The sequence below is a fragment of the Neopelma chrysocephalum genome, unplaced genomic scaffold, assembly GCF_003984885.1.
Source record: "Neopelma chrysocephalum unplaced genomic scaffold, ASM398488v2 Primary Assembly neopelma1_43, whole genome shotgun sequence".
Classification (NCBI taxonomy): Eukaryota; Metazoa; Chordata; class Aves; order Passeriformes; family Pipridae; genus Neopelma; species Neopelma chrysocephalum.
This window is the reverse complement of record NW_020897702.1, coordinates 23,061,632-23,075,303: the sequence shown is the minus strand read 5'-3', so window position 1 is coordinate 23,075,303 and position 13,672 is coordinate 23,061,632. Positions and strand designations below refer to the sequence as shown.

Sequence of the window (13,672 nt, the reverse complement as noted above, 5' to 3'; positions counted from 1 at the left end):
GCAAGTACAAGAGACCCACCTTTCTCCTCTGCCTTCCCCTGTGTCCAGTAGTCTCAGATGCCTGCTCTCCTTCCATCTGAAGCACTCAAACACCCCACTCTATTCACAGTGATTTAATTGCAAATACCATTCTGAGCACTAATGCCCTATCCTATTTTCCAGGGTATCAGATACAGCTGCAGTATCAGCACCCTGATGGCTCCTACAGTGAATTTGGTACCAAGGATGAGTATGGTAATACTTGGTAAGCCCTGGGCTCTCTCCCTGCTGTCTACCTGATCTCTGACAGCCAGGAGGCTTCCAACAGGACTTGCTGTCTTATTGGATCCAAAGTGTTCTAGAAGCTTTGTGGGCTAGGGCACCCCATGGGTAGGCAGTTGTTCTTGGGATGAACTGACCTTGGACCAGCATATTAAAAAATAGCACAATAGGTAAAGAGAGACCTACCAGTTTCAAACTCCTGCTTTTTTTCTTTTTTCTCAACTTCTGCTTAGATTCTTTCTTTCCACTCATTCTTCTTGCTCTTTCATGCACTCCATCTCTTTCTGATTCTCTCTTCCCTCTCTCAAGCCTTTTTTTCTGTTCTCCCCGATCAGGCTGACTACATTTGTGGTTAAATGCTTTGTCCAAGCCAAGCCATACATTTTTCTGGATGAGAGGACCATAGAAGCTGCTCTGACCTGGCTGGAGTTCCACCAGCTTCCCAGTGGTTGCTTCAGAAATGTGGGCCAACTTGTTCATACATTCATGAAGGTAGGTGCCAGAGCACCCTGAAGGACAACACAAAGCAGTTCTTTCCAAGTGTTCTGGTAATTGTTTAAGTTCATTTTCCTCTGTTGTTCTGCTTTCTTGTGAGAGAGCAAACCAGGGATAGGTGGGACCTGTTCTGAAAAGCTTCAGGTCTTTGTATATTAACTTTCCCATCCTTTTTGATGTTTATGCTATTTTTAGGGAGGTGTAGATGGGGAAGTCCCCTTGGCTGCCTACATCACTGCTGCATACTTGGAGGCAGGAGCAACACCAGAGGTAAATACTGGGATTCTTTGCCATGCTCTTGCCTTAAGATCTGAATCCTAAAGAGCTTAGTGGTATCACTGGGGCAGGCAACAGAGCATCTTGGAGAGATTTGCGGACAAAGTAATGGGATGGGCAAGGAAGATCTTACCACTTCTTGGGAAAAAGCCTCAACTATCCCATGAGGAGGACATTGCTGGCAGGGAGAAGGTGAGATTAAACTACTGGGGGCCATTGGACTTCATGGCTAGATACTATGGCCATTTCCCAGGCTGTACTGCTCATTCCTGCTCCCCTCACCCCCCCTTCCTCCCATCCCCATGTTAGCCCTACACAGCTAAGAGCTAATGGTGAGTTGTTCTCAGGAGAGGTGGGTAGAGCTGCTCCCACAGTCAAGTAAACAGACATAATGTAACTCCTAATACGTTTTAGCTTCACAGAAAAGTCTGGGAAAGGAGTGCTGTAGGGCAGTTGGAACTGCATGCCTAAGTAATAACAATAAGAGGGAACTCTTACAATTGCTAAAGATTGTAGCTAATTACTAGACTGTGGTACTGGCAAGCCAAGAAACATTATTAACTTGATGGAGAAATGCAATTGCTGTAGACATTGAGAAGCTAAGTTCTCTGGAAATCAGAAAAGGAAGTGAAAAAGCAATGCTTTTCAGTGGAACTGAAAATAATGGGTTTAGGAATTATTAAAAATTAACCTTCTTTTTGGCAACAGATGTCCTTCAGGTCACCTGTTTTTCACCATAAGAAAAATTGTTCACTGTGAAGGTGAATTAAACACAGTCATTTTGGTCATCAGGCTGTGCGTAAGCATTTGCACTTGTGTGGTTTTGCTTTTGTTGTGTTTGGACTTGGAAAGGAAGATGTGATGGTGTTATTCTAGCAGTAAGGATCTTCATTTCATTGAGAGAGCACCACTGAAGCCCAAGACCAGCTCAGGAGGGTGGTCTGTCCACCACCTTGTGCCGAGGGCTGGAGACACTGCTTACTGGTGCTGCACTGATACAAAGAGTGCAGGCTTAAGCACAGAGTCACCTGGGTAAATGTATGGGGTACTTTCTGTGCTGGCATATGCTGATAATGCATCCTTCTGTTTGTGTCTCAGTGTTTGCCTGCCTCACAGTCTGTGACCCACACCTGTGTAACTCTTTTCTGTAGAGCACAGTGGTGCGCAAGGCTCTGGGCTGTATCCTTCCTTCCCTCCCCAAAGCTGCCAGCACTCACACCCAGGCCCTGCTGGCCTACACCTTCGCCCTGGCTAAGGACTCTCAACGCACCCAAGAGCTACTTGACATGCTTGATCAAAAGGCAATCAGAGCAGGTACGGGAACCTCAGGGACAGATGAACATCAGAGAAGGGACAGGTGACCTTTCTGAGTCCTTGGCTCAGAAGCTGGATGTCTGGGAAGTAATGCATATGCAGATTATTGGCTTATTGGTTTTTGTGTATCACCTTGGTGTGGAATATGGAGTGTTTGGTGTTGCAAAATACATAGGTTTTACACAGTTGACCTGGTGATGTGATGATCCAGCTAAGAGGAATTTACTCACTGGTCTTTGCAGACACAAGTCACTGTGTCTAAGAGCCTAGGCCAAAGGATTTCTTTCCTGATATCCCTCAAGGTCAACTACTACCTTCCTTTCCCAGATGGGCAGATCCACTGGAGTCAGACGTCATCCAAGTACAGACACAGCACCAGCCCTTGGTCACAGCCAGTGTCTGTGGATGTGGAGCTGACAGCTTACATCCTCCTAGCCCTGCTCTCCAAGCCAAATATCACCGGGTCTGATCTCACCACAGCCTCTGGCATCGTGGCCTGGCTCACCAGGCAGCAGAATGCCTATGGAGGGTTTGCCTCAACACAGGTAACGTGTGGCCAGGGAGAGGGATGCTGTTTGGGAAAGAACCTCTGCAAAATATATACACAATATATGCAAGAGCAAATGCTTTGAGGAGGGGAGCCTTTGTATATGGAGGTTCTCAGGATGTCGAGTTCAAGCATCATTGGGTCTCAGAGCTGCAAATCTAATTGTTGTTGTTTTTTCCTTTTCAGGACACAGTAGTCGCCTTGCAGGCCTTGGCTAAGTATGCAGCACTGACGTACAGCACACAAGGGGTTGCAGAAGTGAGGGTGAGGTCCCATGGAGGCTTTGGGAGGAAGTTCCAAGTCTCCTATCAGAACCGGCTCTTGGTTCAGGAGGCAGCACTGACAGAGGTCCCGGGCGAGTTCTTGGTGCAGGCCCATGGCAGCTGTTGTGTCTTTACTCGGGTAGGTTCCCACAGTTCGTGCCGTGACCACCCTCTTCTCATCATCTTATCAAAATCAGAACTCTCAATTGCACCTCTATGGAAGGAAATGTGCATTAACTGTGCTTTAATCCCAGCCTGTTGCCAATGCAATGAACCTGTATGTTGGAGGAGACAGAGATAGAACCTGTCCAAATGTGAGGACAAAGATGCTTCTATGGCTCTCAAGAGTACTGGAGGATGAAAATGTTGTATAGTGGTCCCACTACTGTGTGTTTTACATGCACAGTCTCAGTTGAAAGGTTGAGAAGGATCCCATGGAAGGATCATGGAAGGTTTCCAATCTGAGTGACCTTTATTTTGGGTACTGGGTTGAGTGTCCTTACTGCATATGGTTTATCCACTCACTATCCAGGGCCCAATCTTGAGGATTAGAGTAGCCAGTGAAAAAAAAAAAGGTGTGATATATGATATTGAACTAACTATCTGCGTCTTAGTCTGTCTTTTTGTCTCTCCCTGCAGATGGTGCTGAGGTACAACACGCCCTCCCCACAAGACTCAACATCCTTTGCCTTGCAAGTGAAAACTGAGCCACTCAATTGCACTGAGGACAAGGCACGCTCTGTTACCGTCTCTGTCAATGTCAGGTGACTCTAAAGATATTGCCCCATTTGGGAAGGAAAGCCTGGCATGGCTGGAGAGCTGAGGGATGCTTCTTGGCTGCAGTGGAGGCACCAGGCAGTTTCAGCAGAAGGACCAGAAGGAAGATGGAGAATAAAGACACAAGTGTCTCTGGGGTTGGGGAAATGTTACTGAGGGCCTTGGTTCTTGCTGGAGAGAGGAGTACAAGAAGTGACTTCAGACTGGGGATGCTCAGAGCAGTGCAACTGTCATCTGCCCCCTGTAAGAGGAGGCAGTGACTGCCTTGGCCCCAGTCCTGGTTGGGCTACTTGGCTCAGGGTACTGCACACAGGGTATGGTGGTAGAGGGCAGGGTAAGCTGGGAGAGACTCTATTTTTAATCTTTGCCACCAGGTACAATGGGAAGAAATCCACTTCCAACATGGTGATTTTGGAGGTGTCACTGCCGACTGGATTTGTCCTGGTTCCAGGATCTGGGATGTCTGTAAGAAGCATGGAATCAGGATGGTGGTGTGGTGTCAGTGGGACCATCCATGCCCAAGGAGAGGGGAAGGTTGCATGGGAAGGTTGCATAGGAAGGTGTTACCTGTCCCTCTCTTGAGCAATCTCACCATCACTTCCCCTCTGCCACACAACAAACTTTTAACACATACTGTTGTCTCTTATCTTTGAGTCTTGAGGATGGTGATACTTCTGGCCCAACTTGCTCAGCATATCCTTAATAACTGAGTAACCTAGGTTCCTTAGGGTTTGCAGGAGCTGAGTAGCCCTGCAGGGAGATCAGCCTGAAGGGATAAGAGTACAAATAAAATTTGGAAGTGAGTAAATTGAGAATCTGCCTACTCAAACTCAGATAAACCTTGTTGGGATGTCTCATGCTTGCCTTTCCAAAGACAAAACTAAATTGCTTCCTCTGCTCTCCTGTCCTAGCTGCAGCATTGGCACTCTGTGAGAAGAACCGAGAAAACACAAGGAGGTGTTGCCATCTACTTGGACAAGGTATGTGTGTGCTGCTAGGGAGGCTACAGGAGTGGAGGGTACTGCCAGAGTTTTTGGGAGAATCTAAGACTGTGACTAGCAAAGCAGGATGCTTAAGATTCATCTTGTGTCCCAGCCTTTGACTCTACAGAGTTGTTACTATCAGCTAGTAGGATCAAATTTAGGTGAGGAATAAAAAGAACAGCTCATAAATTAACGGCCATTTGCTTTTCTTCCCCAGTTGACCCATGTCTTTGACACATACATTCTGCATCTGGAGCAGGAGATTGAGGTGACCAACCTGAAGCCAGGCCATGTCAGAGTCTATGACTACTACAGCCCAGGTCAGTGTGGAGCCATGGGGTGCCAGGGCTGCCTGGGTGTTTGCACTTGGCTCTGTGCAAGGATAACTCAGACCTCTCCTTTCTGTTGCAGAGGAGCAGGCCCTGGCTGACTATAATATCTTCTGCATCTGAGGTAGGTGCAAGTCCCTTCCTCAGCCCTCGATACAGGCCTAGCAGCCTTGTGATGTTTCCTCTGCACCTCAGCTACCTCTGTCTGTCCCATTGGAGCCCTGTGCATCTCTGATTCATCTCTGATGATGTTCCCTTCATCTAGGACTATAAGTGAAACTCCCTAAGCAGAATTCATGGTACTAGTTCAGCCTACTCTGTTTGGATATGAGGATTCCCTTTTTTTGGGGAGGGGCTGAGGTAAAAAACAAGGATACTAGATCAAACCAGAGAAACCCTTTCCTTTAGAGTCCTTAGTGAGAGTGTCCTAGCTGTTAATCCCAAAGTTAATAATTTGGGTCACATTATTTGCTCTCTGGGTTACCCTCTCTTCTGCTCTCATTTCTCCAGGGACTTGGTCTGCTTCCTTACTGTCCACTGTTTCAGCCCACAGGGATCCAACTAGTGCAAGATACCTGAGGGCAACAGGGCTGCTGCATTATTGCACCTGGAAAGTGACATCTCAGTGGGCTTGGGATATTGGTGCTGGGACACATCTCAAGTTGGATTTCAGGACTAACTCCAGCCCAACCTATGCTGCTCATCCTGACAGCCATTACCTGGTGAATTCTTTGGGGTGTCTGATTAATTCTGATTGTTTTAATCCAGGGATTTTCTTGCTTGTAAAAATAATGAAAGTAAAATATAAATCACAAATCTGGGTGCTGTGGTGTGTGTTTGGATTCTGTGTCGCAGTTTACCTGAGAGAAGTGAGCAGAAGCAAACTCAGTGTCTGAACCACATAACTGGCAATCATTTCTTCCAGCACTGGATTCCCCTCCAACATCATTATGCAGCCACCAGTATGGGGTGAGGACTCCTAGCATGGAGACTGATCCCACTGAGCATCATTTACTGCACTCTGAGGTAGCTGAGCAATAAGGTCTTGGCTGATTCTGCACTTTACATGGGTGTAAATCTACCCTGCTGTGTATCTCATGGACTAGCTCTGTCCTTTTAGCATACAAAGAAGAAGGGGAAAATTTTAGTTTCCGCACCTCCTGTGAGGTGCACAGGACAATTCAAACACAAGTTGTCAGGCAGGGGTGGTGCCCCTGTTGCCTAAAGCTGGCTCTTAAAAGAAACCTCTAAGACTCAATTTATGAGTTTTAGCAGGCAGGCACTCTTTATTACGGCGCGCTGAAATGATTTCATGAGACTGGTTGCCCTGGGAATCAGTTTGCCAAAGTGCACACAGAGGTATCTTTGCTACAGCTTGTATGTCAGCATTACATGATTCTTCATTTTTCGTTCCCTGCATTCCTGTTACATATTCATGACATTTCCCAACACTTATTATCATATATACATATGGTCTCTGAGGGGCTTCATTGAGGGACTTCAGTGTTCTTCTCTGTCTGGAACCCCCAGAGTTGTAAGTGACTGCCTTATGAACTTTAAGACAACACACCTGGTTATAGAGTAACTTGGTGTTGCTTGGCTGGCTGCCTCAGTTCCCTTCCTCATTGTTTCTTTACTTTGCTTGGTTAGTTCCTTTAAATCACTTGGCTCAGCTATATGTAGTTTCTTTGGTACATGCTACTGCAAAAACGACCAGTTCTTGTTACATCTCAAAACTCAGCTACCATTCCCCTCTTTTTCTTGAGCCTTGGCCATTAGGCCAATGTCTCATTATTTAAAGCATACTTTGAACAATAAGTGACTACAACAGCTACAGCATAGAATCATAATACAACCTAATATACAAATGCAGATGATAATATTAAGGGCCTAGTCTGCCCAATCAAATGGGGCCTTCTTAACTCAAGAATAATGTATCCAAGGTCCCTTTTTTGCAAATTAAACTGCTATAAATGTGATCAACAAAACCAGGAAAGATCCTTTCCACTTCACTTGTAGGGGCTTGGAGTCTCACTACTTTACATAGACCCAGTTGCCAGGCAGGAATGGTATCCAATCACACCAGTGGGGATGTCACCACAAATCTCTGGCGTTTAGTAGACCCTAAAACATACATTAGTTCATAAGGGCTTAAATGGTCTCTTCTTCTAGGCTGAACTCAAATTCTCAGCAATGTGATAGGTAGGGCCTGCACCCACGTCATTGAGATTTTCTGACAAATTTTATTTATCTTGTGTGTCACTGCTATAATAAAATGTGATCCTCTACCTGATGACATTCCTTGAAGAATTCTGAACCTGGGAATAATGTGTTTTAAGGGAACTTTCACTACTTCTCTTGAAAGGTCTTCTTTCTGAGGAAACTCAGAAAAGTCTATTTGCCAATAGTTTCCAGGAAGGTTTCTATCTTTGGTGACTCATACAGTTCTTTTAAGTATTTTTCTATAATTTTAGGTGGGACTATCACCTTCCCTAAAGGGATAACAGCCCATCCTGTAGCTTGAAAGTTACTCAATTAATGGAAAGTCCCATTTTTTTTTCTCATCGTACTTTCTCATCGTAATTTTCAGTAACACTACCTCCTTTTCTGGGACTAAAGCCAGAATGCCTTTTTCTGCTGCCTCTTTTGCAGATTTGTCAGTGAAATGGTTTCCGGTTTCAGGGAAAGTTTTCAATGCCAAACATTTGCTCTTTTTCCTTGCCTTAAGTCCAGAGCTCTTGTAAGAGAAGTTAGTTCTGCTTTCTGAGCAGAGACAATAGATGGGAAAGCCTGTGATTCGATTACCTTGTCAGTGATGGTCACTGCACACCTTGTCATTTGTTTTCTCTCCTGAGCAAAGCTGCTTCCATCATTATACAATTCTCACTCAGGATTTTCCAGAGCAACATCCTTTAGTTCGGTTGGCTGGGGTAGGCTGTGGCTCTTTGCTGATCCTCTAAAAATTGTGCAAGCACTCCTAGGGCAACATTCTGCCTCTCATAGGCAGACAGTTCAAATGGTTTTGAGAGACCTGGCAGATGCAGAGCCAGGGCTCTCCTCAGGGAATGCTTTAACCGCTTAAAGGCTGCTCTTGCCATAGCCTGTCCAAGTGAGGAAATTCTTATAGGCTGTTTCTAAAAGTTCATATAATGGTCTTACCAAAAGTCCATAGTCAGTAATCCAGAGGCCACACCATCCTACCACTCCCAGGAAGGCAGCTCATGAACTGTTTGTGGCTCAGGAAGGCAATAGGTGGCTTCTTTTCTTCCTTCCCAGTTTCTGGATTTTCTCATTCAAAACCAAAGATTTCTTGGGCTTTCCTAGTTCAAGGGAATGCAGAAAAAGGCATCTTTTAAATATAATCCTGTAAACTATTCTAGGTTATTATTTCAGGTAGTTTTCTCAGGTCTTGCATTAATCAATAATCTTTCCCATTTGCTTTCTTTATAGGTACTTGGATTCGCATTCTACTAGCAAACTATGCTTAGCAAATTTGTCTTTTATTGGAACTAATCCAGCTTGGCTTTCTAATTTTAAAGGATACTGTTTATACCTCACCAGTATAAATCCTGGTTTAGGAGTAATTCTTGCAGGTTCTGCCTTTTTCAATTTCCCTGGAATTCCACTGGCCCACACGATAGGAACAACCACGTCTTCAACTTCAGTCGGGATGTTGCTGCTAACAGGAGTTACTTCCTGCACAAGAGGAGCTGCTGCTTCTACATATTGAGTTTCAGGAATTAGGATTTCAATGTCCCCATTTTTAAATTTAATTTCTACCTCAAGTTTTCCAATAAATCTCTTCCTAGCAAAGTTTAGGGGAGTTTGGCAAACAGAGGAACTGATCAATTACCCATTGTTTTCCCAAGGTAACCCATCACACCAATAACCTTTACCTCACGATTTAAGTGCTGATGATCATGGATCTTCTAACTTGACAGTGATATCTCTCTACGGACAGGTAGATCTCCACAGCCCCTCACCAGTGCTATCTGTAACAGTATGAATGGCTAAGTGCAAAGGCAGGCTTAGGAGTGGAAAGTCTGGAAGATGGTTGAGGTTTGAGGGTTAGGATTTGGCTACAGCCCTAAAGGCTCTCCAGACCCTGCAGTAAGGCTGGGATTTGTGGTAGTTTAAAGGGAGGGATTTTGAAAGCATGTTTAAATTTTAACTATGAAGTTCCAGAGTAACCCTGAAGACTTGGCAAGTCCTGTCTGTGAGGCAAAGACGTGAGCATTGCAAGTTCTTTTGGTTAAGAGCAAACACACCGAGGAGATCTGCCAGCAGGGCAGGCTGCTGACAGCCTGCTCCATGCTTCATGTGCAGTTTAACAGGACCAGAATGAATGCATAAACTCAGCCCAGCACTTGGATTTTACCAGTGCCTTGTGCAGTGCCAGAAGTGCCCTCTGTTGATGTTGGCTTCATTCCGGGTGTAGCTTTCTCTCTCCTTCTGCACCTTTGTTTAAACAGGTGCTTTTTTCTTCTCTTTATTCAATTTCCTCAGCAGTCCATGAGCAATGCCGATTCCAACTCTGCAGAAGAGGATTTTTGCCAGACTACTACTTTCTCTGAAACTTTTTAAAAACATTTTGCAAATATTGCAGCTTTCTTTGCAAATGTCTTATGTCTCCCTTGCCTTTACCTCTGGTGATATCGAAAGCAGAACTGGAGCTAGTTACTAGTGGTTACTAGTTACCAGCTAGTACTGGTGCTTAGAGAGTATCATGGGCTACAGCTTGGGCTCTTGCAGAGAGGGAGAGACTCCACTTATCGCTGCCAGTGCCACCATGTTCTTATAATCTGTTTTGCAGAGCTCAGCAAAGTCTCTGGAACAGAGGTTTATTGGGAAAACAACTGCTGTGGTGGTTACACACATGCACACACATGAATTCAGTCTACTTCTTACTGACCCCATGAGGTGTAGCTCATGCATGAGCCCATTATTGCAGAGGGAGTTGACACACAACTCTGCTGTGTACACGTGCTCTGTGTAAAAGTTGCATGTGGTGACATTTTTGATTCAATATACGTTGTAATTTCTATGCCCGCTTTCTTAACATCTCTTCTCTCTCCTTCAAAATGTTTTTTCTGAGATTTGAACTGTAGTACCTGTGATGTCTGCCTACTAGAGAGCATTTCATTTGGAGGGAGGTGGCTGTCTTCCAAAAGAGAATTTAAAGACAGTGAAAAAAAACACTTTTATACAAAACATTGATTTCTCTCTGGCCTAAACTTCTCCTTTTCTGCTTAGAGCAGGAGATGTCAAAAATCACACTCATTTTTTTATCCTTCACAAAATCGAGGGATTGTGGTGATTCAACTTAGAGTTTGGTAGTGTGCATGCTTCCATCTAGCTTTTGATCAGCTCCACTGCTTGAGCACTGAGGACTGCTGACCTCCAGGGACACAGATCCACCCTCAACTACTTGTGTGCCTCTTCCCTGTCTCTGCACCAAGTGATGAATGGTTCTGTGGACTGGGGAAGGACCTCAGTACAAGACAGCAGCCAGGCACTGTGGACCCTGCCACAAATTCCAGTGGGTGCAGAGCCCTGCTAAGAGATGCTCCTTTCCTGAGTGCCTCCTGGCCACCAGCATCTGGTCACCATGCCATCACACATACACTGAGCCTGTGACTTTGTTTTTGCTGCTCCAGCATTTATTTCATTCTGCTTAATTGTCTGGGAGTTAGACTGGATTGAGTGGTCAGGATGTAGGTTTCTAATCAGTGCTAAGTTTAGAACTTGTGAGGTGTTTACATGTCTGCTCTCACAAAACAGCTGCTGGAGTCAGTAGGAGCCAGGACTCTCAATACCTTTGCCATTGTGAGGCCCTGTGCTGTTATGAGGGATCTCTCTGTCCCCTGGAGCTGCTGTGGATCTACTGTGAACAAACAAATGTCAGCTGGGATTGTTCAACAGGCACTGCCTGTACTTTTTGAGACCTATGAAAAGAAATGAATGGCATCTTAGTGACAGAAAACGATTCACATTCTTGCTCCAGTTCCTGTTTGCATGTTTATCCAGATGCATTGACACATTTTTCTCAGCCACTAGCACCAGCCTCTTGGAGCTGAGCAAAGCCCAGGGGAGGGGGGAAGGAGAGGGAGGATTTGTATCTGCCTACAAAGTGTGTGTGTGGGGGGGAGGAGTGTGTAAAAAAAAAGGTCAAAGTCTAGTTTCCTTGCTATGCATTAATCTGTCCTAAAGCAAAGGAAAAGATTACTAGGCCCTGCATATATAAGAATTCGGTTTGGTACTGAATTAGTGGTGCATTTTGATATAAAATGGCCTTAATACTAAAATAGAAGAACTTCCTTATTTTGAGAATAAATAGTTCCAAGAATGAGATTTTCTTTTGATTTATGGCAAGGTAGGGAAAAGTTTGGTATAATCACTAGACTAACAGGTGTAAAATAAGCACGTGCAAAGAAGCTCCCAAACTAGATAACGTGTGTTCCCATCACCTAAGACTAGAGCAACAGCCTTTTGGTAGGTAGAGAAAACCCCACAGGACCTAAGCCATGCAGCTTTTTACCTGCCTGACCAATGTTCTACACTCATTTCCACTGATTAGTATGTGTGTGTGTAAGTTGGCCCTGAAGTGGACCACAGGGTGTGATACAGCTGGGGTGAACCACAGCTGTCAGATTTTCTCTTCAAACTGAAATACAGGCAGGGCAGAGACAAGGTGAGGATTCCAGCTTTGCCTGCTCTCTCTGCTTTCCTCATGGAGGAAAAGAGCAGAGCACTATGCATGTATACTGGTTTTGTATAAACCTGGTCTCCACTTCGAAATTGAGACCTACCTTGAGCATTACAGACTCAGAAAGCTTGGGGACAGCATGACCACAAGAGTTCACAGTGAGCTCCATCTGAGTGCACAAGCCAAAGGGTCATGGGACAATCCATCTGGAGGCAAAACAATGGGATTGGGGTTGCAACTGACAGAGGGAGCAGGGGCAGTGCAGTGAACAGAAAACAGGGTTGGTTAGCAGAATAAAAGGCAATAATGCTGGTCCATGCACAGGGGCGTAGGAAGCAGTGAGGCTGGAGTCCAAAAGGACTTGGATTGGCTGGGGAACATCCTGCACGGTACAACCTGGGGCCTGCAACACTATAAACACAGGAATGAGGAGGAAGGAAGGAAACTTTGGGGCTTCTTGTCTGCTTCCTGGGAGAAACAGCAATAACTGCCCGTGGCCTGGAGACTTCAGAAGGAGAGAAGCAGCACCATACCTTCTCTCCTGACCAGCCCTCCAGAGGAATCCACCCCTCTGGAGGTCTCCCATAAAAATGTGGACTACTTTCTTCCTGAGCTGCCTGCTGTACACCCCTGGGATATTGGCACAACCGTAAGTGCTATTTAAAAATCTAACGATTGACAGTTGTGATGCTGAGGGAGGGGCCCAGATAGTTGGGAGAGAGTGTGGGACCCTGAGAGTCATCTCCTGGAAGGGATAGACATAGGATGGTATGCAGCATGCCATGAGCTATGTTATGAACACAGACCCTCCTGAATGTGGGAACCTCTCTCTGTAATACCGCTGCAGTACAAGAACTAGGTGAGGACTGGTGGTGGGAACAAGAGTGAGGGACTGACACAATCTGACGCAGGATGAAGGGAAAGGTGTAGGATAAAGTGAAGGGCAAAAGAAAAGGACTGCAGGGCTGGGGATGGTTAAGCAGGAACCAATCTGCTGTCAAGGTAGTTAATGAGCCGTGTCAAAGCAAGAGGGGTGAATCCTGTTCCGTCACCTGAAAGTATTTCTCTTGTATTTATCTGAAATGAACTATATACCTTCCATCACTCCTGTGAGAGGTTCACACTCTCACTGTTAATCTGTCCCCCTCATTGCAGCAGAGCAGCACCTCCTGCCCCCAGAGAGATGGTTTCCTCAGAACAGAGTATTAGTGCCAAGTGTCAGTGAGACTGCTCCCAAGATGTGATTTTTTTTTCCTCACTGCAGGAGGTACCTGATCGTCATTCCAGCATCCCTGCCCTACCCCTCATTCCAGAGGGTGTGCTTGGACCTCCGTGGGGTGGAAAAGCCTATTCGTGTGGCCTTAACTCTGACGCATCCTTCTGGCAACCTCAGCCTCTATCGCAAGGTCGTTCGGAACAATTGGATCTTTGAGTGCACCAGATTTCAGGTCGGAATCATTCTTGGCAGGGACCTCTAGCTGACAGCTCCTAGCATGCTCTTTTGGCTCATGATGCCTCTTACCGGAGAAATAGAAAATGAGGATGACAAGAGTAAGAGAGGGCATGGAAAGGAGTGAATGCAAAATCAGTGAGAGTGTTTAGTGGGAGCCTGCTGTCTGCTCCCTGGCTTTGTCTGTCCACTTGGTACTCTTCCTGTGGGGTATCTCATAATCCACCTTGGTGGCACACTGAGAAAAGGCTGCCTGGCCAGGCTCCAAAGG

At 45.6% G+C, this 13,672-nt stretch overlaps 2 protein-coding genes across 2 annotated transcripts in view; both read left to right on the top strand.

Annotated features, from left to right (window-relative positions):
- Positions 1–6,061, top strand: part of LOC113964925 (alpha-2-macroglobulin-like protein 1) — a 32,659-nt gene extending 26,598 nt beyond the window's left edge. The window contains exons 28-39 of the mRNA XM_027677708.1: positions 163–244; positions 597–753; positions 952–1,026; positions 2,184–2,346; positions 2,674–2,891; positions 3,080–3,295; positions 3,796–3,920; positions 4,308–4,398; positions 4,845–4,913; positions 5,134–5,236; positions 5,328–5,369; positions 5,799–6,061. Coding sequence (XP_027533509.1) covers positions 163–244; positions 597–753; positions 952–1,026; positions 2,184–2,346; positions 2,674–2,891; positions 3,080–3,295; positions 3,796–3,920; positions 4,308–4,398; positions 4,845–4,913; positions 5,134–5,236; positions 5,328–5,368 — 1,340 coding nt within the window. The 3' untranslated portion in view covers position 5,369; positions 5,799–6,061. The remainder of the gene's footprint in view (positions 1–162; positions 245–596; positions 754–951; positions 1,027–2,183; positions 2,347–2,673; positions 2,892–3,079; positions 3,296–3,795; positions 3,921–4,307; positions 4,399–4,844; positions 4,914–5,133; positions 5,237–5,327; positions 5,370–5,798) is intronic.
- A 6,029-nt stretch (positions 6,062–12,090) lies between these two features.
- Positions 12,091–13,672, top strand: part of A2ML1 (alpha-2-macroglobulin like 1) — a 28,605-nt gene continuing 27,023 nt past the window's right edge. Inside the window, exons 1-3 of the mRNA XM_027677707.1 lie at positions 12,091–12,109; positions 12,501–12,600; positions 13,216–13,399. Of these exons, the coding sequence (XP_027533508.1) occupies positions 12,091–12,109; positions 12,501–12,600; positions 13,216–13,399 (303 nt within the window). The remainder of the gene's footprint in view (positions 12,110–12,500; positions 12,601–13,215; positions 13,400–13,672) is intronic.